The 21704-nt window shown below is 42.2% G+C and overlaps 1 protein-coding gene across 7 annotated transcripts in view; it reads left to right on the plus strand.

Moving 5' to 3' along the window:
• PNPLA7 (patatin like phospholipase domain containing 7) overlaps positions 1–21704 on the plus strand; it is a 280484-nt gene that overhangs the window by 192238 nt on the left and 66542 nt on the right. For all 7 annotated transcript variants that reach the window (XM_059715474.1, XM_059715475.1, XM_059715477.1 and 4 more), the window contains 4 exons: positions 3112–3175; positions 7944–8112; positions 9270–9452; positions 17509–17627. In XM_059715474.1, the coding sequence (XP_059571457.1) occupies positions 3112–3175; positions 7944–8112; positions 9270–9452; positions 17509–17627 (535 nt within the window). The remainder of the gene's footprint in view (positions 1–3111; positions 3176–7943; positions 8113–9269; positions 9453–17508; positions 17628–21704) is intronic.

A 21704-nucleotide genomic window follows, 5' to 3' on the forward strand; every position in this document is an offset into this window, starting at 1 on the left:
GTAAAAAGTTCTCTGGTGAGATTCCTCAGCAGAGAGTATTCACGTCTGTCTATGAGATTACATTGCTGATGTAGAGCAAAACCTCCTGGATGCTGACATATTTAAAGTAAATAAGGATCCCAAGGATACTTCCTATAGAGTTTCAAGCAACTTTGCTCCCTTTCGATTTTACATAAATATCATTTTAGAATCCAGGCTCTCATCTCTTAGAGGTGGTTATCAGGAAGGCTGGGGTGAGGTGGGCTGCAGGTAGAGGTTAGTTTTCAGAAAGACACCACCAGCGCTAGGTGTGGTGAATACAGTGTTTTAAACATAATGCAGCTGTGATAATCTCACACAGTTACAAGCAATAGTGCACCTAGGGCCCTATAATGCTTATTTAACACAGCTGTATGAGGGACATGTACAGGAGAAATTACTTTAGCACCAAGGTTGCCTGAGCTACTTACATTTAAATAGTGTTTTCATAGTTCTGTTTTGCCTGCTTAAGAATGGGTATGTTAATTTCTTGAACATGTTAATGAGATGGAGCTTTTTTTGGTTTGTTAATTGGGAGTATGCTAGAAAATGAAAGTGCAGTGCAGATGGTCATTACTTCTGAAGCAAGCAAAGCAAAGCTGACTGATCGCTTTGGAAGCACGATTCCATCCTCTGCCAGTACTCTGGTGCAGCGGCAGTTGTGTAATGTGGAGAACCGACAGTTATAGGCAGGTTTTTGTGAGAGCATTTAGGTCTGCAATTTTGCTCATGCTTACACTCACAGATGCTGTTTTGTGACTCCAGTATCTCCAGTTTCAAAGGATAATAGAATTCCACTATCAAAAACTTTATTTAAGAATGAAAAATAAACCTGGAAGCATCATCTTTTGTTTCATCTTCCCCCACCAAAAGTCTTAATTTATGTACCAGGTTGACAGTGACTTTTTTGTCCTTCTTGTTCTCTCCCTTCTCCTTTTCCATTCCCAGAGATCCAGTAATTAATGAATAAGAATGGAAAAAGGTTTAGCCATTTGGAGACATGTGAGAGAAAATTGAAATGATCACTGCTTTTTTTGTATCTTGTCAATTTGTGTGGTGAAATGCATGGAGATGAGTTGAGGTCTGGCAGGGAGGAACAAAAGTATTGTGGGGAAAAAATCGAGTGGTTAGAAATTGACTTTTTTTATTTGTCAGATTTTGTGTATATTAATTTACTTTTTCTGTTTAAAAATAAACCTGTTTAAATTAGAAAAAGATAACTTGTGCATTAAGGCCTAGACTTACTGTAATATATTAAAATCATTTAATAAATAAATAAAGACCACAGAAGTGAACTCTCCACCAAATTGCTGATAAGTTTAAGGATACTACCTTTTAAAATTATATGCAGAAAGAAAAGGAAAACATCTTTAACATTTGAGGTCAACTCCCAGCTTTCCAAATGTCACAGTGTCATACACTGCATTAAGTTTCTATATTATTTTTCATTCTTTAAAACAGAGCAAATGCTGGCATTTATATTTTCCCAAATGTCAGTGCTTTCAATGGCTGTTGTACAGAAAAGCTTTCTCCCTAATTACTTTTGGTTTCCTTTTAGCTGGCAGTTACAAGGAGAACAGTTTTGACTACTTCAGTCAAAGTTGAGAAAATGATAGGAACCGAATAAGCAGGAAAGTTTTGAGGGCAATGTCTATCTCTCAAACTGTCTGTCATAGTAGTGTCCCAATTGCCCGTAAGGGCTTCTAGGCTTTAATGTAACTAATACAGTATAAGTAATATTGTTGTAATTATGATAATACAATTGTATCCTAAACCATATAGAATGAGGCCAAAAAGGGGGCAGAAGTAAGGAACTATTTTTTGTCATTTCTCCCTTATGAGAACTTAGCAGTGAACCTGCAATCTTCTCTTACCAATTGTTGTTTTATGATGAGTTATACTGAGAAGGTTAAGCCCAAGTTTTCTAATGTCACATAGCAAGTTAATGGCAAAGTTAGAATCAAACGCATGTTCCTGGCTTCTAGTACTTTGCTCAGTACACAAGATGGTACTGCTTTATAATGCATCAAGAGGCTGCATGTAATTTTAAACAGCTTGTTATTTTATTAACAGATTCAGTTCTTGCATTAACAAGGAAATGAATTATTACAATGGGGAAATGTTAGTACAAGGGGATTTTTATTTCATGTTTTGCTGAATACAAATGTCTTTCTCAATATATGAGACGACCTTTCCTTTCAGCATGAGATTAATTCTTTAAATTTCTCTTCCGTGTCTTGTCTATCTAGCTGCAATTATTCTGGTGGGAAAACTTCACTGCATATGACATTTATTACAGCTAATAAAATATTGAGTAAAATGGATGAAAGAAAAAAAAATTTCATTATGTGTGTTGAAAAGTCGCTTGAGTGGCTTAGTATTGTTCTACATTAGGTGTGCAAGACCCAATTTGATCAGCAAATCCCTTCTCCCCCTCTCTCCTCCCTTACCTTGTAGAAAAGTGCCTTTGATTTTACTCTCTAGACCCATTTAGGAGTAGCAATGACACTTAAGTCCTATCTATTCTAGTTGTTTTATACATAGTGCATAGTAACTGTTGTCGGGGGACTAGGCTAGGGGAAAATACTTTAGGATTCATTTGAGGAGTAGAAGGCCCTGTGTCCATGAAAGATGTACATATAATGAAGACTGCTTCAGTGAGTGAATAATGTAACCTTTCCTTCTTTAGAAACAGGATTCCAGTTTTTCCTTAGCTGAAGATGGGACATCTGCATTTTTTTATTGCCAGAACAAAAATCTACATCAGAAATGGCTGCAATAGAAACCCTTGTATATTGTAGGTCAGAGGCATTGTAGGCTAGGACTGACAGGCATTAGCAGGACCCTGGGAGCGTGGGAGTTTCGAGTAAAAGTCATTGCAGGTAAATATGGAAGTGCTTTGTTCGAGCTGTGGGCAGGGACTGACGCCTCTAGACAGGGTTGATTCTAGACAGTGCTGGTACTCCTTAGGATCTTGAAAGGAAGTTTATTCATGGAGCGCATTGTGAAAGGAATGGTTGTTCTGTTTTCTTGTACAACTTGTCAGCAGCCAGATGGCTGGTGTTTGTATGTAATGATTTTGTATTCTTCTAGGTCCTGCTTTGCTGCTTACCAGTGATAATATCAAACAGCGGCTTGGTTCTGCTGCCCTAGACAGGTACGTGCTTCCCTTAACAACTTCTAACAGAGCAGTGTGGAAGGTCCAAGGTGCTCTAATCCAGTGGTGCTCGACCTCCTGCTCATGGTCTGAATCCAACATATAGAGCTTTGTTATCCAGCCTGTGGGCTCCCCACATATTTGGTGATTTGGCGACAGTGGAGTGGTAGCAGTGTTAATTTCTCCCAAAGCCATGACAACCAATGCTGCCACCACTGCTCCACTGCCAAATTTCTGGACAGGTAGGAAACGGTGTGGTCCAGGTGACATGGTCCTGCATAGTTGCACCATGGCTGGATCCAAAGTGTAGGGTCACACCCATGGGCTAACCCTGTACTCTGAGCCCATGCAGGAGCTGGCATGTGGACTGATCCTGTGCTATTCATCTGGAATATGGGGAGCCAGCACTGCTTTATTTTGAAATAGCCTGCTTGGACTGGATAAAGTAGCCGTGCCTGCTGACATGCATTGTGCTTGGCCATAAAGCAGATTCAGATCTGATGACATATTTAAAAAAAATTATTTTTTATTATAAAAGCTCTTTATCATGCACCTGTTTTCTCCAATTGCTGAGCAAATGCATTTGAAGTAGATGGAAGATTAATTAACCTAATCATTTAATGAAGAGATATTTTACATTCATTTGTAAAGATGTCATGAAATGTCTGATTAACATCAGACAGAGCTGTATCCTGTTTCTTCAGAATAAGTAAGTAAGTGTTTAAGGCCACAAAAAGCAGGAAGAAGAAACGAGAGCCTGCAAAGTGGCAGAACCCACCTATGAGAAACTTCTCAGGTATATCAAATTGAATAGGTTAGACTTGCTTTTCGTTCACTACCTGTGCTCACATGCTTACCTAGCACGTCTAGGTATAGAGTATAGAATCTGAGTCTTATCTGCTTCTTTAGAACTGGAATTATTGTTCACATTTAGGTTTGTAGTCCTGAAAGCATCAACATCTTTCTGGCTCATGAGCACAAGGCAGAACAACAACACTGTGAAGCCTGTAACTGGAGAGAAACTTAACCATGGATTGTTATGGTCATGGCTCAAACATAAAGAGTGATGCTCCAAGAGCTGCTCTAATTAAAGCTCCCAGAGTGTCCTGTATATCAGTGTCCCTGCACTGAAAAATGGTGACAGCAGTATTTTAGCTAAAACTTGTCGAATGAGCTTTAGTTAAAGCATGCCTACTGCTATTTTTCAGCCTGGGGACCCTGATACACATGAATCTGGAGTCTGCTTTGATGCACTGTACAGGCAACTCCTGCTTAGTGCTCTTAATTGGTTCCTGAAAACCTGAGCGTTAAGTGAAACCGAAAGTATTTGATGACCCAAGATGGCAACTGCATTTGTTTTTAATGACCCAAGATGGCAACCACGAGCATTATAACGAAACTTGCTGAGCACTAAGTGAAATCAGGTATCGATTTAAAATGAGTGTTATAGTGAAATAACGCTAAGCAAAACAGCATTAAGTGGGGGTTGCCTGTAATTACAGCAGGTCAGAGCATCCTCACTGCATATGTATAGGCTCCCAAAGGCTTTAGTTGTTGTTTAATACAAACATTTATAAATATGGTTCCAAATATTCTTCTGCCTAATAAAAGTCTGGTTTCTTTCTTCTTCAATAAAGAAAATTGCAAACTTTGCTCCCTTCCCTTTTGAAGAGCCCAGTGTATAGACACCATACCTCTGGCACGGGCAAGCAATTATTTCAGGTGGAGGGCCACTTAACGAGTTTTGGTGAGCTGTCAAGGGCTGCATGGGTAGCCCTGCCCCTTGACAGTTGCCCTTCTCCTTTGTTGAGATCTTGCAACCAGAAGTCCCACCTCTAACCCATGACCTTTGCTACTGGAAGTCCCTCCCCTTACCCTCTAGAAATACTACTTTTGGAAGGGGGGGGAGGGGAGTTTGCTAACTTAGAACCAGAAAAAAGCCAAATCATACACTAAAAGTCAAACACCTACTATAGTGTATTGTAATTTTATTCCAAAAAATATTTTTGTCATGATATGCGTTTGTGTAGTGCATATAGAGGTCACTGCATAATAACTCAAAAATAAATTCTTAGTCTTGTATATTGTGGGAGGGGTGTATGGTGGGGTCTGGATGTGTGTGTGTCTGTATGGTGGGATGGGGGTGTATGGTGGGGTGTGGGATGTGTGTGCACAGCTGGGTGGGTGGTAGAATATGGGTGGGGTGGGGATTGGTGAGGGGGGCATAGCTGTGTGGGTGGGTATAGGCAATGGGTGGAGGTTGTATATATGTGGGGGGTTGTGGGGTGTGACAGAGGGTATGGGAACCTCCCGCACTTTCCCTATGGTGCCGCAGGAGGCAGGGTGCTCGGGGTGCAGACATCCAGTGGGACGCAACTCGGCCAGTGCTGCACACTGCAGCAAGGAGTGTATCTTCCCTCGGGCCGTCTGTATCACTGGCACTCCCTGCCACTCACGCGCAGCCCCTGCACTTGCTGGGCACAGGAGGGAAGCCCTGTGTGCAGGAGCCGGCTGCCTTCCCTGCCAGGGCTGCACTGCAGGGGAGGAAAGCCCCAGGTGCCTTCTCCTGGGGGGGTGGGGAAGGCAGCCGGCTCCAGCACCTGAGGTGTCTCTGTGGTGTCACACAGCCCCAGTGAGGAAGGCAGCTGGCTCCAGCATGTGGGGCTTCCCTCTTTGCTGTGCGAGTGCACAGCACCAGCACGCCGGTGATGGAGACTGCCCAGTGGAGGCTGTGCTCCTCGCTGCAATGTGCAGTGCTGGCCAGAGCTATGCCTGACCAGATACCTGTGCCCCACCTGCTGCTGCTGCCACCACCACCTGCTGGGGGCTGTGCACCATGGGAGGAGTGTGCCATCCCCCCACCCTTACTCGCACCTATACGCTGCCCAGCCATGCTCCACGCTGTTACCACTCCCCTGAGCATGGGATCTGTGCTGCCACCAGCCCCAGCCTCATGCTGTATGCTCCTGCCCAGCTGCAGCCCCACCCTGCAGTCCCAAGGGACTGCAGCAGCAGCAGCCCTGCATGGAAGCTGCACACTGGCCAGGCCCTTCTGCCCGCAAGAGTGGGAGTCAGGCAACAGTGTATGTTTGGGGCTGTGTGTACACATGGGTGCCTCGCTTCTACCCTCGTGGGTGGAAGGGCTTGGCTGGGCACAATTTATTGGTGGGCACCATGGGCTAGATGAAAATACTTGGTGGGATGGATCTGGCCTGCGGGCCATATTTTGCTTGCCCCAAATTTACAGACAACACCAAATTATGGGGCAAAGTAAACACATTGGTGGGCAGGGAATGGATTCAGGTGGATTTGGACAGGTTGGAAAAGTGGGCAGAACAGAGTAGGATGCAGTTTAACAAAGATAAGTGCAAAGTGCTGCACCTTGGGAGAAAGAATCACCAACACACCTACAGATTGGGAGATGACTTTCTAAGTAGCATAGCGGCAGAAAGGGATCTTGAAGTCATAGTAGACTCCAAGATGAACGTGAGTTGTCAATGTGACGAAGTGATAAGTAAAGCTATCATGCATTAGCAGGCGCATCACGAATAGGTTTAAAGAGGTGATACTTCCACCCTATGTGGCATTGGTAAGGCCGCAGCTGGAGTACTGCATCTAGTTTTGGGCATTGCACTTCAAGAAGGATGTGGATAACCTTGAGAGGGTCCAGAGGAGGGTTACTCATATGGTTAGGGGCCTGCAGGTAAGGTCCTGTGAAGAGAGATTGAGGGACCTGGATCTCTTCAGCCTCCACAAGAGAAGACTGAGAGGTGATCTTGTGGCCATCTACAAATTTATCAGGGGGGCAGCAAGGAATAGGAAATACTCTGCTTACCAGGATGCCCCTTGGGGTAACTAGAAACAACAGCCACAAATTGACAGAGTAGATTTGGATTGGACATCAGGAAGAACTTATTTATGATAAAGGTTACCAGAATTGGAATGGGCTTGCAAGGGAGGTGGTGCTCTCCCCTACCCTGGAGGTCTTTAAGAGGAGACTGGACAAGCACCTGGCTGGAGTCACCTGACCCCAGCGCTCTTTCCTGCCCAGGACAGGGGGTTGGACTCGATGATCTGCTGAGGTCCCTTCCAACTTTAAAAAGCTATGAAATCTATATCCCAACATCATGTCTGGGACTCTAAAAGCCAGATCACATTACACCTTGGGAACAACACAGTTAAATTTGGGTAGTGGCCATGAACCAGCATTGCAGGGTTTAGTTGCTTTGAAAGCATCCTCAGTGTTAGCAGATTGGAGAAGAGGGCTGCTGGGGAGTGTCATTGTTTTGCTACTGCTTTGCTGGTTTGGAGTCCCAGCTTGTTGCTGTTGTTGGAAAGAGTAGATTTGATTTGTGTTTGGTATCTTTTGGGGCATAAAACAATGAAATTGAGTTTAGTTTGAGGGATCGGAAAAGATTTGTTTTGGCTTCTGTTTTTTCCAGGTTGTGTTTTCCCAAAGCACAGTGACAGTGGACCTGAGCAGCTGAGATTTTACCAATGGTGCTGTGGATGGGGGAATAGATTCCCCCTCACCTCTTGCCCCCCTTCCCTACCCCTCCCACACACAGTTGGGAAGATAGTGTCTAAAATAGGCAAAAAAGAAGAGAAACGCTTCTTTAAAATAGGGTGATCAGAGCATGTCATGTGACGCTCAAAATTGCTGATAACCTTCCATATTTCCTCTTCCTTTCTTGATTTTTGTCCTTTCATCAGACTGAACACTTTCCTGTTTGGGGAGAAGGATGTTTTATGTTTCTGTGTCTTCCAGTATTCATGAGTATCGACTCAGTAGCTGGCTGGGGCAGCAGGAGGATATTCATCGCATTGTGCTCTACCAGGCAGACAGTACCCTTACTCCATGGACCCAGCGCTGTATCCGACAGGCTGACTGCATCCTGATCGTTGGACTAGGAGAACAGGAGCCCACTGTTGGAGAGGTGCAGAATATTTTTCTCCCTCATCTCTTCCTGTTAGGGTTTGCCAAAATTATGCAAAAGTTGCGCTGTTTAGTTTTACTGGGTCTGATACTCTTTGGACTGAAAAATAACTGAATCAAACTTCTGTAAGAGGTGCATTGCAAATTTTAAGAATTTACTGGCCCTAAATAGCATTCGAACCCATTTAACATTGCTTCACTATTTCTTCTCTTCATACCACAGTAAGAAAATGCTTTTCACACACAATTTGAAAAGCTGTTTTCCTCTAAGGAATTCCTTATTATCTCAGCCAAATTTTCAAGTCAAGTCAGAGGGACTGCATTATTTTGGAGGAGTTCATGCATTATGACGCGGACTCTCAAATGCATTTTGTTCCACCATTTACTTTATTTTGGATTCTGACTGTTGATGTCCCTTTTGCCTGGGACATGATTCCTAAAAAGGTGTTTCTAAGGTTGATTGGATTCTGAGTCCTAGAAACTTATCTGAAGCTCCAGGGAGTCTGAAAAATGTGACCCTCTGCAGTTGTTTTGTATGTCACTCCTCTGTCTTGCCTCTGCCTTGAAATAAGTAGGTGCATAGAGGCTAGCAGTGACATATGTTATGTTGCCATCAGTTGGATAACAGGAAAAAGAAAAAAAAATTCCCAGCCTAATTTAAAACATGCTGAAAATCTACTAAGAAGCATCATTAAGCCTTTGTAAACTTGATTTGAAATAGGAAATAGATTTCATGTTACACAAGCATTGTATGTTGATTCACTGCATGTTTAGGTTTACATTCAGCACTATATGCATAAAGTGTCCACCTTGTTTAATAAAACTGTTCTGTATAAGTCCCTGCTAATTCAGAGTTGCAAAGACTTTTACTTTATTATGTGTATAAAGATCTGATTGCTGAGCTCAAAGTAGGGAAAAATTAGCTACCTACTATTGTTGGGAGTAGTCATATAAATCCAAAGACATGAACATATTTGCCTGAATTACCCTTGTATGATGGTTTTTAGTGTGCACATTTCTAAATTTATTTGGAGATACAGATGGGAATAAGAGGAAGATGGTAAGAAGGAGAGGAACAGATATGGTGCAAGTTTATTCAGTTGTCTGTAATAGCAGAGAACTGATATCCTTACTGTGTGTGTCTGTGGTATACTTCAGCTGGAAAGGATGCTGGAGAACACAGCAGTTCGAGCCCAGAAGCAGTTGATCCTTCTGCACAAGGAGGATGGTCCCCTTCCTTGCCGAACTGTGGAATGGCTCAACATGAGGAGCTGGTGCTCTGCTCATCTTCACCTCCGCTGTCCTCGTAGAGTCTTTTCCCGAAGGAGCCTGCCCAAGCTGGTAAGGAACACTTGCCCCTATGTAGCCTCCTGTCTATACCTGTACAACCTATATCATATTATTTATGCATTAAAGTGAACTTGAGATAATGTCAGTGCATCATACCGTTATTTGACTACATAAGTTATTACATAGATATAGTCTCCATTAATCAAAGACCTAATTTACAGCAGACAGCTTAATAGAGTTCCTTGATTGACATCGGATTTAGAGACTGATGGATTTGTATGTGGCTTTTGATTTGTTGGAGCTGATGAAATATGTATAGCTGTTATGTGGGTCTCCGTGTTATTGTTGGGTTCTTAGTTTTTACAGAGATCTTGCTAAGAAGAGAGGGCTGCATTCCAGAAATCACGCATGTATTAACAAACTTCCTTGCGGCATAAAAGAACAAGGTTTTCTGCCTTATATAGCTAGTTGCATTTTCTGTGAAGGTTTAGTTTAGCATTTGTTGTGTTTTTCCTTATACTATTTATGAATTTCTTCAGTGTTTTATTGGAGAGGTGAGATGTGAGTTGGGAGGAAATGTTGCAACTTTGACTTAAGTTGCTTAGTGCATCTCTTGTATCATGCAGTGTACTTGTAGCTGTTCAGTGATGATGGCCAAGCTGATGCAGTCAAGGTCTAGTTTGTGATTCTATTGCAAAACCTGGGGAACGGGAAAATGTATACATAATAATACATAAAATAAATTATATTTTTATCTATCAAAGATAAAAATACCCAATTACCTGTGGGTGCACACTTCTCATAAGACAACCACTCTCTCTCCAATCTCTCAGTTCTAATCTTCAAAGGGAATTTATAGAACACCTTTCTTAAAAGAGCCTATGAACTTCACTTCATAAATCTATTGGATACAAAAAATCATGGACTAAGTATGGCCATTGAATTTATGGCACATTATAACCTGCTAGCCATCTGATAACCCTAGGTAACCTCTCTACATCTTACCAACTACATTCTCTCACCAAGTCAACATCCCCTTTTCCCCACCCCCACCTACCTGTCTCACACCTATTGTCTCCCATGGCCTCTGATCCTCACTGCCATGTATTTGCATTTTCACTGACCTGCATTTTGCATATTGGCTTCTATTCTATCCGGGACAGCATATAAAGCCAGCGAACTCTCCATATACCTGAAGGAGGGTGTTTGTGCCCAAAAGCTTGCAAAGAACAATTTTTCCAACTATTTAGTTGGTCTAATAAAAGATATCCCATTTACCCAAAGAACCTTGTCTGCCTATGTCCTTAGACTAACAGGGATACAACCAACAACCCTAAAATTATAACAGGCATTTATAAGTGCTACCTGTAAGTCACTTGTTCTATGGTGGTCACTTCTTCAACTTTACAGTGCAAGATGTATCTGATTTTAAGACACTTGACTGACAAATATTAGAAATGATATGATTGGCTTCGCAGAGAGTCTGATCATTAATGTGGATAAAATTTTTGTGTGTTCTGCGTGAGAGAATATTTTAAAATAGTCAAACATACGTAAGTGTCCTTGGATGACTTTAGTCAGCTGCTTGCTTGGGGATCATCTCCATGTCAATGTAATCAGTAGGAGTGCTAGCTGCTTTACAATTTGAAAATCAGCACATTATTAGTTTGTGCTTAAATATGGATTATGTACCTCACACTTCAGTCCTGTCCTCTTTGCATCAGTTTTTCTGTTTATAGCTGAAAAATGTGTCAATAAATGCTAACTAGTATTTTTCCCCATAAAACATGGCTGGAAGGCTTGATCTAGGTCTTTTCTTTAAACATCATAGAGGCAAGCATCTTTTAACAGTGATTGTATTTTGCGAAGTTGACAAAAACCTATTTGTAGGATACATTCTGATTACATCAAGAATAAATTAGTATCCCATCCAATCAGTTTTGCTTATACCATTAACATAACGACTAAGCACATGTCTGTGCCTTCTGGGGTGTCCCTTTCTTTTACAGGGCAATGGGAATTCATGATCTATCTATACCCAAGGTACCTTGGGTAAAAAAGATAATTAAACATAACTCTTAAGTCAGAGGAATTGCTTACTCCCTAGTTCTGAGTAGGGGGGGCTTAGGCTGCGATTTAAAGATGTTCCCTACCTCTGTTCAGTGTACTAGAGGAGGCAGAGCAGATTGCAATCACTCCAGCATCAGCCAGAGGTTAAATCAGTCCATCAAGTCTATTTGTGACTCTCCAGGTGTTAAGGTTATACCAGGGTTTAACTGATTTATGACCTCACAGAGACAAAATCAGGAGTTTTCCCCAGAGTTTTCCAGTTCCTTCCTGTTATTTGCTAGTGACAATCAGTTCTCCTTCCCTGATGAACTTGTTAGTTGCTGGCTTCCCACCACTCTTAGGCTGACAAAATGGCCCACCTGAAATAAGTCCTAATATCACATTTTCTCCTAGATGCTGAGCCAGGAAAGAGGATGAAACCTAAGTGTTCCTCTGCCTCTTCCTTCTGAGATAACAGCTTCTGTCCTAGATCATAACAAGAAACGCAGGAGGATTTCTTTCCCCTAATAAAGTGAAAATTCTAGCCAAATGATCATGCAAGTCCTTGATCTCCAAGAAAGACTGGAGGAAATTGTTAGCTGCAGGCAAACATTTTTCTCGAAGCTCCAAAGATGAAGCGGAGTCTTTTGATTGCAGCAGGGAAAATGTAATTAAAGCAAAGTAGAGCAATTGAATAAATCAAGTTTGATAAACAGAAGTGATATTCAGATTCTTTAGATTGTCCTAGTCCCCAAGGAGTGCACAGCCAGCCAAATAGCTTAACACTGGCCTTCTGACCTTCCTCCCAGGGAATTGTACTGTGCCTTTTCCAGAGATAATAAGGTACTATAGGCAGGAAGATCCAACCAGTACTATGCTGCAGATATCAGTTTTATTCCTTTAAGCACTGTCCTCATCCATGTATTTTCTAGTAGTTATCGTTTTGTCACCCACAAATGAGACAACAGACTTGCTTATCACAAAGTTGTTTGTTAGTAGCCACTGCATCTACAGGGGCCGTCTTCTCTCCTGTGTGGGGAACATATCATCTTCTCAGGCTGAGGAACAGTATTACAGATATTCAAACCAAGTAGTTCTTCAGTGACCACAAAAGATGTACAAACTTTTTAAGGAGAAGATGGACGAAAGGGTGGATCTTCACTGTACTTAGTGCAGTAGAGGTACCCAAGTTAGCTATAAAGCTTTAAACAGAACACCCACACTAAGAGCTATAATGTATCTTCTGATTATAAACCAAGACCAATACAGTACATTCTCCTGTAAATCTCTGAGATGCACTGGGTTTCGTCATAGACTCACAAAAGCCCAGAAGCATCAAAGCAGATGTTGACCTGAAATCCTTGAGCAGTCACTAGTTCTCAGTGGACACACTGTTGTCCATTCCAGCAGCTTGTCACCCAGGAAGCATTTGTCATATGGATCTTTACTGCCTAGTGTCAAGAAGTCACATAGGATATTTTCTTGACAACCAGTGTCAGATGTACAGATAGAGGACAGACCCTATTCATTTGCTGCTGCTTAGATGGGCCTTACAGGAAGCCTTTTTCATATTTTCCTGTAGGCCTGTATCAGTCTTCAGCTGGTTATATCCTTTCTGTAGAGGACTGGTCAACACGGAAGCAGAATGTTTGATTCTTGTCTATAAATTAGTCTTCTGAAAAAAAAACAACCAACCACCTGCACCAGCAGCAGCTCACCTTGCATTAGTCTGTGAATATGACGAGTTAAAACATCTTGGAAAGAAACAAATATCATACTTGAATTTTCTTATGCATTTTTTTAAAAAGCATTAATTATTTTTTAGATGTTTAGATCATACCCTTGTGGCTGGAAGCATATGATAGGTCTTAAAGACCTGCTGCATGAACAGCTTGGATCTGTCTGCTGATCTTTCAAAAGTGAAATCATTCCATGAAATGGCAGACCTCCTCAAGATCTTTACCTTCTGCATGCAAACAGTACCAGTATCACAAGTGCAGCTGTCGACAGCACTGGCATTAAAACTATTGCCTGTATTGAAGCTTGAATGCTTAACATCACAGTGACATCGTGGCTAATTTTGGCTCTCCATACTTAACACTCTTCTGCTTTCCCTTTTCAGGTTGTGAACCCTGAGTGCAGCTTGTGGCAATATCATTTGCTTTTGTTTACATCTTGCATGCTGCACTTTCTGATCAGGAAAAACACAAGAATCTTAGTAAGCACAGTAATTAATTAGCAAAGTGCTGTTGTGTTGGCTCATCAGCCCAGAGCTGAAGGTGTCTGGCAGCATCTTCCAGTTTCTAATTTTTCAGTAAGGCAGATGCACCTCATGCTTCTCTTCTTATTTTCATCATCTGCTTGAGTTCTGCTTTGAGTGGGAGGGAAAGTGTTGAGGCATGATATAAAGCTTCTGTTCTGTGAATGGTTTTACATTTGAATTTGTTAGGTAACTTTTGGTCATTTCTGTTCTTAAATGCTGAACACTGAATGGATACAGTAAGCAAGCTTCTCAGGGCACACCGGCCAGCTCTCAAGATATAATATCTATTATTATTTATCTAGGAAAAAGAACAGCTCTGCTGATGAATTAAAGACAAGTCCTTTCTTTTTCAAGCACATGGGGTTTCATTCTTATCTACAACTGAGGTCACTAGGTATTTAAATCTAGGTATTTTTAAGGATAAATATTTATGCCAATTCCATTTATGAATGGAGGCAACATCACCCTGACTCTACCACATTCATGAATCAACGCACACTACTTCCTAATGACTTTTCACATCTTTAGAAATCTCCCCTGTATTGCAGTAACCATTCTGCAAGAGGCAAGGATTTCTTAAGATGATACATTTTATTGGACCAACTGTGTAGTAGAATTAGACAAGCTTTTCAATGCAAGACTGTAGCAGTGCACCTTTGGTACTTGCCACTTTAAGGACTGGAGCAGGCAGCTGCCAGGTGGCTGATTTTAGTGGCCATTTTCAAACACAGGCCAGATATATAAAGAGGGCAGTTGGTTGTTAGCAAGGGAGGCAGCAACATCAGCTGACTGAGCTCCTGCTCAACCACCTGGAAGTAAGGGAATAGGGCTGTGCGAAGCTTCGGTCCCTGATTTGATTCAGCGGAGATTCGGTCTGACTCGGTGGCAGCATGAAAGAGGATGGGTGAGCAGGGCCTGGGGGGGGTGGTGTGAATTGGGGCAACCACCCCAGGTCCCACGCTTCGCGGGGTGCCATGGATCTGGGCAGAGCGGCCATGGCAACTCTGCACTGCTGCTGGCTTTGCATCTGGCCCTCCCACCCCCCCGCCTCTGTTGAATCTGATGCCACCTTCCTCAGATCTGGAGGCGGGGCCCCGCACTGGCTGATTTACTCTGGGCCACACACTCTTCTCAGGTTGTGTCTGTGGGTGAGAGCCAGTGGAATGAATGGGACCTCCATGAGAGAGGGGTGACATGAGAGTGGCCCTCCGGGGTAGTATAGTAGAGCTACAGCTGTGTGCCCAGTTTGCTCTGGACCTAGGCTGGAGAGGTAACACACAGTGGAACATCTGCAAGGCATGGGGCATGTACAGGGGTGGTTGGAGCATGCATGTGTGAACCTAGTCATCAGGGTGGACAGAAGGTAGTCTCCTGCTCAAGTAACAGCTGAACTTTATTTTGCTCAAGGCGTGGCAGGAAAGTGGAGTGGGCAGATTGCCCAGAGACGGGGGAAGACTGGAGGTGGATACCTAGCCGGGATGGTAACCCTGTTACAAAGACATTTTACATCAGGTCTGATCAGAAGAGCCAGGCACAGCATAATAAAGAAGCATAGTGGGAGGGGGTGAGAGAAACTCAAAAGCTTGTCTACTTAGTACACAGTTGGTCCAATAAAAGATATCACCCTAAGAAATCTTTGCCTCTCTCATAATTTCTGGACCACCTTGGCTACAGCATCACTCTTACGCTACAGTAACTACTCTACATACACTGAAAGCAGATAAAGATCTGTGTAATCTGTTCTACATATGTGTAGCTCTGCTCAGTTGCTTGTAGTATGGTGAACTTGGATTTTCAGGTATTGATACACTAACTAAAGACAGTGGTAAAATAAAGGCAGCATGTCCTGAAGTACAGTTTCATTGTAATTCATATTCATCAGTTGGCCTTATTGGTTGAAAGCTGTTATGGATATTTTGCACCTGAACACCTGACATTTTTGTTTCAGATCATTCTTTCCCACACATTAAACAAGTTTTGTACTTAAATAAATGGTTCTTCATCGTTCTCCACTAATGTGGCTGGTCCAACGAGAATTGATGATGTCAAAATGGTTAGAACATCAAAGGATTATATTTCATGTCCTTAATTCCCCATCCTTCCTATGATTTATTCCATTCTTTTGTTAACTGCCTGGGGGCTATTATTCTTTTAGCTGTGTGTGAAAATTCCTTTATTTTCTCAGGACTGTTGCAGGATTGGAAGAGCAAATAGTCTGATATACAAAGGAATTCACATGAAAGAATTTAAAAAACTGGGTCTTTACTTATTCCTGTTGGGATTTGGAGAGTGAAATGGAAAGATCTTGCTTCTAGTGGGAGACAGGATAGAGTGATGAGGGGATGAAAGAGGCAAGAAACAAACAAGTGGTAATAGTGTATGCCTGCATGAGCAGTGGCATTGCCATTAATTCGGACATTTAATGGGGTCACTTAAATATATGACTGACTTCTCTGGGAAGCTGTCAAAGATTGAAATACTATGGTGAGCTGGCCCACTGCTGAGACCAGGCAGTGATGTACAATACTGATTATCCAAAGGTCTAAAAGGACACTGCAGATTCATTTTATTAAGTTTGGGATTATCTCGTTAGTCTAGCTAACCAGCTTGGGGTGAAGGAAGACCTGGGAGACTCAGAAACAGCAGACTACATACAGGAGGACTGACAGTTGAGGAGTAGATTGCAAAGAAGATAGCAGAAGGGAGGGCGGGGGCGCTAATTGTCAAAGGATGGGGGATTGGATTAATCCAGCTAAAAGCCCTAAAGTAGAGATTGAATACCAAGTGTGTTAGATTTATCAGAAATCAGTTGTTTAATCTTTTCTGTACTGTGCCCCCATATTACACAAGGATAACTTTTTAGAATCTTTCCCACCTAGCCATCTCTAAAAGAGAAAGATGGCTGTGACTCTCTGACCTATTCACAGCTCCTTGGTTGAGAACCTGTGGCAAAAAGAGCTGAACTGCAGAAGTTCCCCAGTAACCTTATACCCACAGCCCAAAACAGAACAGCTTCAGGGGAGGTGTTGTGTCATCCAGAAATTCTGCCACTTGTTACAGAGGTATGAGGTAGAGAAAGATAATGTGTAGTACAGCAAAAGCTTTGTTATCCGGCACCCATGGGGAGTGGGGGGTGCTGGATAACAAAATATGCCGGTTAACTGAGAGGCCTGAACAGGTGTCTTTGCCTGTTTGGGGCCACTGCCTCCCCTGCCGCATCCAGGGCGTTGCTGCCCCTCTTGCTGCATTGCTGTCCTTCCCGTGGGCCCCAAGGGACAGGGAGGCAGGCCCCGTGCAGGCTGCTATGCCCCGAGCCATGAGGCTTGGCAGCACAGGCTGCTTTGCCCCAGGCAGTGGGGGCTCGGTGAAACTGGAAGTGCCACACCAAGCACTTCTGGTTTTGCTTTTACCTTCCAAGTTGGCACGCTGGTTAAAAGAGCATGCCAGCTTGTAAGGTGGTGGATAATGCAGCTTTTACTGTACTTGTTTGGTTCTTGCTTTGTGCCTTGTCTTTGGTAGTACAGCTATCCGCTCCCTTGTAGTACTTTGTATTAACGGTATCTGTTCATCAGTGAGTGACAGTAGATATTGCAGCTATTCTACTGATTGGTGGTGCATTTTCTCTTGTCGCTGTAGAGACTGATGTTAGACTTGCAGGTTCTGCCATTGCTCACAGGTGTACAAGATGTTAGGGGCTACTGTACTGACAGGCTGTTTCCTTTGGTCACGTTTCTGTTGTAAGTATCCATGCTTGAAACTGATTTCACACACTTCCTTTTGCACTGTTTCCTGCAGGTAGAAATGTACGAGCGAGTGTGTCAGAAACCGCCAGACCGTCACTCTGACTTCTCACGACTTGCTCGTGTTCTGACTGGGAATGCCATTGCATTAGTGCTTGGAGGTGGTGGGGCAAGGTAGGTGCCATAATGTTTTTCTTTGTGTGCTATGAAGGGCTCTAGCCCTTCTATATCTCCCCTGAGTGCTGCAAGGCGAATACACTGTCACTCGACTGGAGGCATCACTGCTGGCAGGGTCAACCAGGATTGTTCCATGAGCCTGAGGCAGTAGTGACCCTCTGTGCATGTGTGAGTACCAGTAGCAAAAGACTCCATTTGCTGCATATGAGGATGTATTTAACAAGCGCGTACATCTTAGCTTTCTCCAAAGTGAGAGTTCTCTTTTCCATGGGTCTTAGTATTGAGATATGACACAGGGTAGCACAATGACTTCTCTCTGCTTTTTTAGTCTAAAATGATGCTTCTGTCTGGGTGCAGGTTTTGGTTTTGAGAAATGGCTCTCAGTATTTCAAACCCCTCAAAAGAAGTTAGATGATTTTTGATCACAAAGAAAGGCTCATACCCTAACATGCTGTTTTTTATAGCATGACAGAAACTTCCCTGCGTTTTTTGGTTTCTGAGAAGCTTACTTTCCTAGAAAAGGCACAGTCTTTTAGACACAACCAAACCATCACTCATTGGCCCATCGCAGTTCTTTCCCATTAGAATTCTAACCAGAGTCTTGGTGTGCTTTTAAAAGTAGATTGTTTATGTGCGTATTTTTCTACAATGTATGCCTTCAAGAATTATGTTGTTCTTTCTTAAAGCTTTCTCTTGGGGTAAATGTAGGGATGCCATGAAAGAGAAATGCAAATTTCTCTACTTGAAGAAGCCCAGGTTTCATTTTATTTTTACTCATCACCAGCCATGGACTCTCAGCTGTTTTATAAATTAGCAACCTGGAGATTTCTTCTCTCCCAGTTCATAGGAAGCTATTTATTCATTAAGCATTTTGTGTATTTAAAACTCTTGAAATGTCATACTTCTGTGCTTGGGCCAGGGTATTCATAGAGGGAATATTCAGAATAGCGAGGGTTAGAATTTTCCTGTCTCCTGCACTCCAGCCTGGCTAATTAGTCATCTGGCATTCTGGCTGCCAGCCCCTCCATTCTCTCTCTGGGTGTTGGTAGTGATGTCATTATCTTGCTCACCCATACAGCTTTCTGACCCAAAGATATTTTTATTTAATTTCCTCATTTGTTAAGATGTTAAAGATCATCCTTCTCTGGCCTTCTGAGTGGTGGCCTCCTGAATTTCACTGAACGATGAAAAACAAGAGAGCAATTGCTCGGTTTGGAGAGCCCAAGGAGAACTTTCATCCTGCTAAATACGTAAGAGATGAGAATGTTTTGCCAGATGGTACAGAGCACTCATTTTTATTACATGTTATTTAGTGTCTCCCCTTTACGCGACAGCTTGCGTCACTCCAGAACATAGCATGCTTCTGTATTTCTGGCAATGAAGCTCATTCCAGAAACTTGATATTCTCTTCTTTTCTTCTGTAAATACAATTTGGCTCAATGCCAGTGCTAGGAAGGGAACATAGAAGCAGATCTGGGGCCTCAACTTGTTTATTTTGCGTTCTGTTGTTAATTTATTAGATACAACCTGCTGGTTTTCTAAAGTGGAGACGGGAGAGAGCTTGTTTGCTTCTTGCTTGTTTGATGCATCTTTGTCCTCATTCACAAAACCCAAATTACTTCACTCATATTCAGTTGTGTTTAGAATCGCTAAATAGGTGGTATTTGTTCAGGAACGTGCCCAGGGCATATTTACCATCACTTTGCTGAGTGTGTATGCACAATTCATGTTAGTAAGTTGCGCAACGGAAAGGTCTTGAGGGAATTAGATTGAAAAGTGGGTTAGCTGAATGGTTTTTAAAGAAGCCTCTTCCAGTAATGCAAGCTGCAGGCTACAGTCTTCCTGCTTTACAGTTCTTACTTTGCCAAGAAGCTGTTAAATCATTTGTATCTTGTAGATTTTACCTTTGAAGATCTCTACCATTTTCTTCCTCTTTCAGCTTGTTCTGAGAGCTGCAGCTCCATTTCTAGTCTCCCATCCAAGAAGAGGGTGTGGACAGCCCAGCCTCCAATAATTCTTTAAAACAGGTGGTTAGAAATAAGTGTTATTTTTTTTATCCTTCCCTGAAATCCCCAGCAATCATCTCCGTTGCTCAGTTGATCTGTGAGTAAAGAGATCATTTGTGTCAAAGCCCAAAGCATTGCTCCCAGGCTTCCAAACTGGTATATTCATAGTGTTTGCTGTACTTTTAATGGAAAGGTGCTTGGATGCCAGTTCAAAAGCTGATTCATTATTTACACAGCAGTTAGGTGAAAGATGCACTTTTTGAATTTTAAGGAGTGAGATTGTAGCTCAGACGTTATGAGAAAAAGCAAAGCTGCTTTGGGATTTGTAGAAGTCTTTATTTCAAGATTCACATTTAGTCCAGAGCCCAGCAATATGCATAAAGTAAGCTTCTGGCTCCCCATCTTTATTGGCAAGGTGACTTCAGAAACTCTGTACAATAGGTATTTCTAAACTTCTTGTGGATAAAGCCACTCCCAATTAAATTTGTCTTGACAGAAGGCTACACAGGCTTTTGTCACCTGCTTAGTCTTTACATTAAGTATCTTCTTTCCTTACTCTGGGAACACAGATCACTTTAGTCATGGTGACTTAAATGCAGATGCCATGTAAAGCCACAGCAGACTGGAAAAAGTGTAAATGGCATTGTTCTGTAATCTTGGTAATAGAAATTGCTTGGCTGTTATTTCTGGAATGTTTGCCTGGCTTCTTCAGTGGATGTCAGTTTGGGAGGTTTTACCCAAGCTACTTCCTAGTAATTATCTTTGCAGTTTGTCATGACAAAGGGGGCATGGAAACACTGCTTGTTCTCTATCTCTTGTTAGTATAAAAATATAACAAGTCAAACTGATACTGTGCCAAAATTATAGCATTTCCCTTTTATTAAGTGATAACTTTAATTTTGATTAGAAACATCCTGGGGTTTGAAGGAAGAAGGGGGTTTTAGTTTAAAAATATTCCCTGTGTAAGTTCTTTCTCGGCAATAATGAGAGGCCAAATCTGTGACAGAGACTTGGCCCAACCCAGAGAAGACTTTCACGTGCATTGTCCTTCCCACATAAAGCCCACCCTTCCTCCGCTTTTCTACAGCTGCCTGAGCAAAACCACTTTGAAACCAGAATGTCAATAGAAAGCCTAAATATAACCCCCAAATTAATATAAAGTCATTTGGGAATGTTTTGGGATTCAGAAAACAGTGCTTTGGTTTGAATAGAGATGGTTTCATGGGTAACATATGCAACTGCTTTAAACAGAATTGTGAAACAGGCCAGATTCATTATTGATTGTAATACAGTTACTCCAGGGGTGAGTTTTTGGTCCAATGCATCTGTCTTTGTTGATGATATAGAAATGTATTTGATAATGAAATGTCCAACTTTATTATTCTGTGGGGATGCCCAAGAGAATGCACATCAGATGTAATTCGGCTTGATAAGAGGATGTGGTAACACATGTGATGCATATATGTCAGGTTGTTCTATCAGTTGAAGGAGAATTAATCTGAAAGAAATGAGGCATCCAGGGTTTGGATTAAAATGGCAATGGTTGCATGACATCTCAGGAGCTGGAAAGTACTTCCCACCTTGCATTCAGCCTTTTTTTGGATGTTTCCCAGCCATACTGGAGACAGATGGATGTTGCTTGTAAAGGAGGTAGAGCAGGAGAGAAGGAGCCGGTACAGCCATTTCAGAGCTGGATGGGATTTTAGAAGTTACAGTCTCAGGGGTCTGATGATATGTATTTTTTAGTATGCTCTGAAGTAGAGGAAGTAGATAGAAATGACTGAAAGCAAATTCTAATAATCTCCATAAATAAAACTTAAAAAGGAATACGTTTGCATATTGGTAACACTTCATTCCCTATGAAAAATCAATAAAAGCAAATAAATTCCAAATTATGTGACCATGCCATGGCACCCTCACAACTTGTCCCCCCAGTGATGGGAAGGAATGCGTTTCTTCATAACTAGCTGCCTTTTCCCTTCGTTAGATCAGGCATTACATTACTTACAATGCATTGATCTCCCAGGCCAATTAACACAAAACCTGATTTGCAACCTCAAGAGAATTA

The sequence above is a fragment of the Alligator mississippiensis genome, chromosome 12, assembly GCF_030867095.1.
Source record: "Alligator mississippiensis isolate rAllMis1 chromosome 12, rAllMis1, whole genome shotgun sequence".
NCBI classification, from domain to species: domain Eukaryota; kingdom Metazoa; phylum Chordata; order Crocodylia; family Alligatoridae; genus Alligator; species Alligator mississippiensis.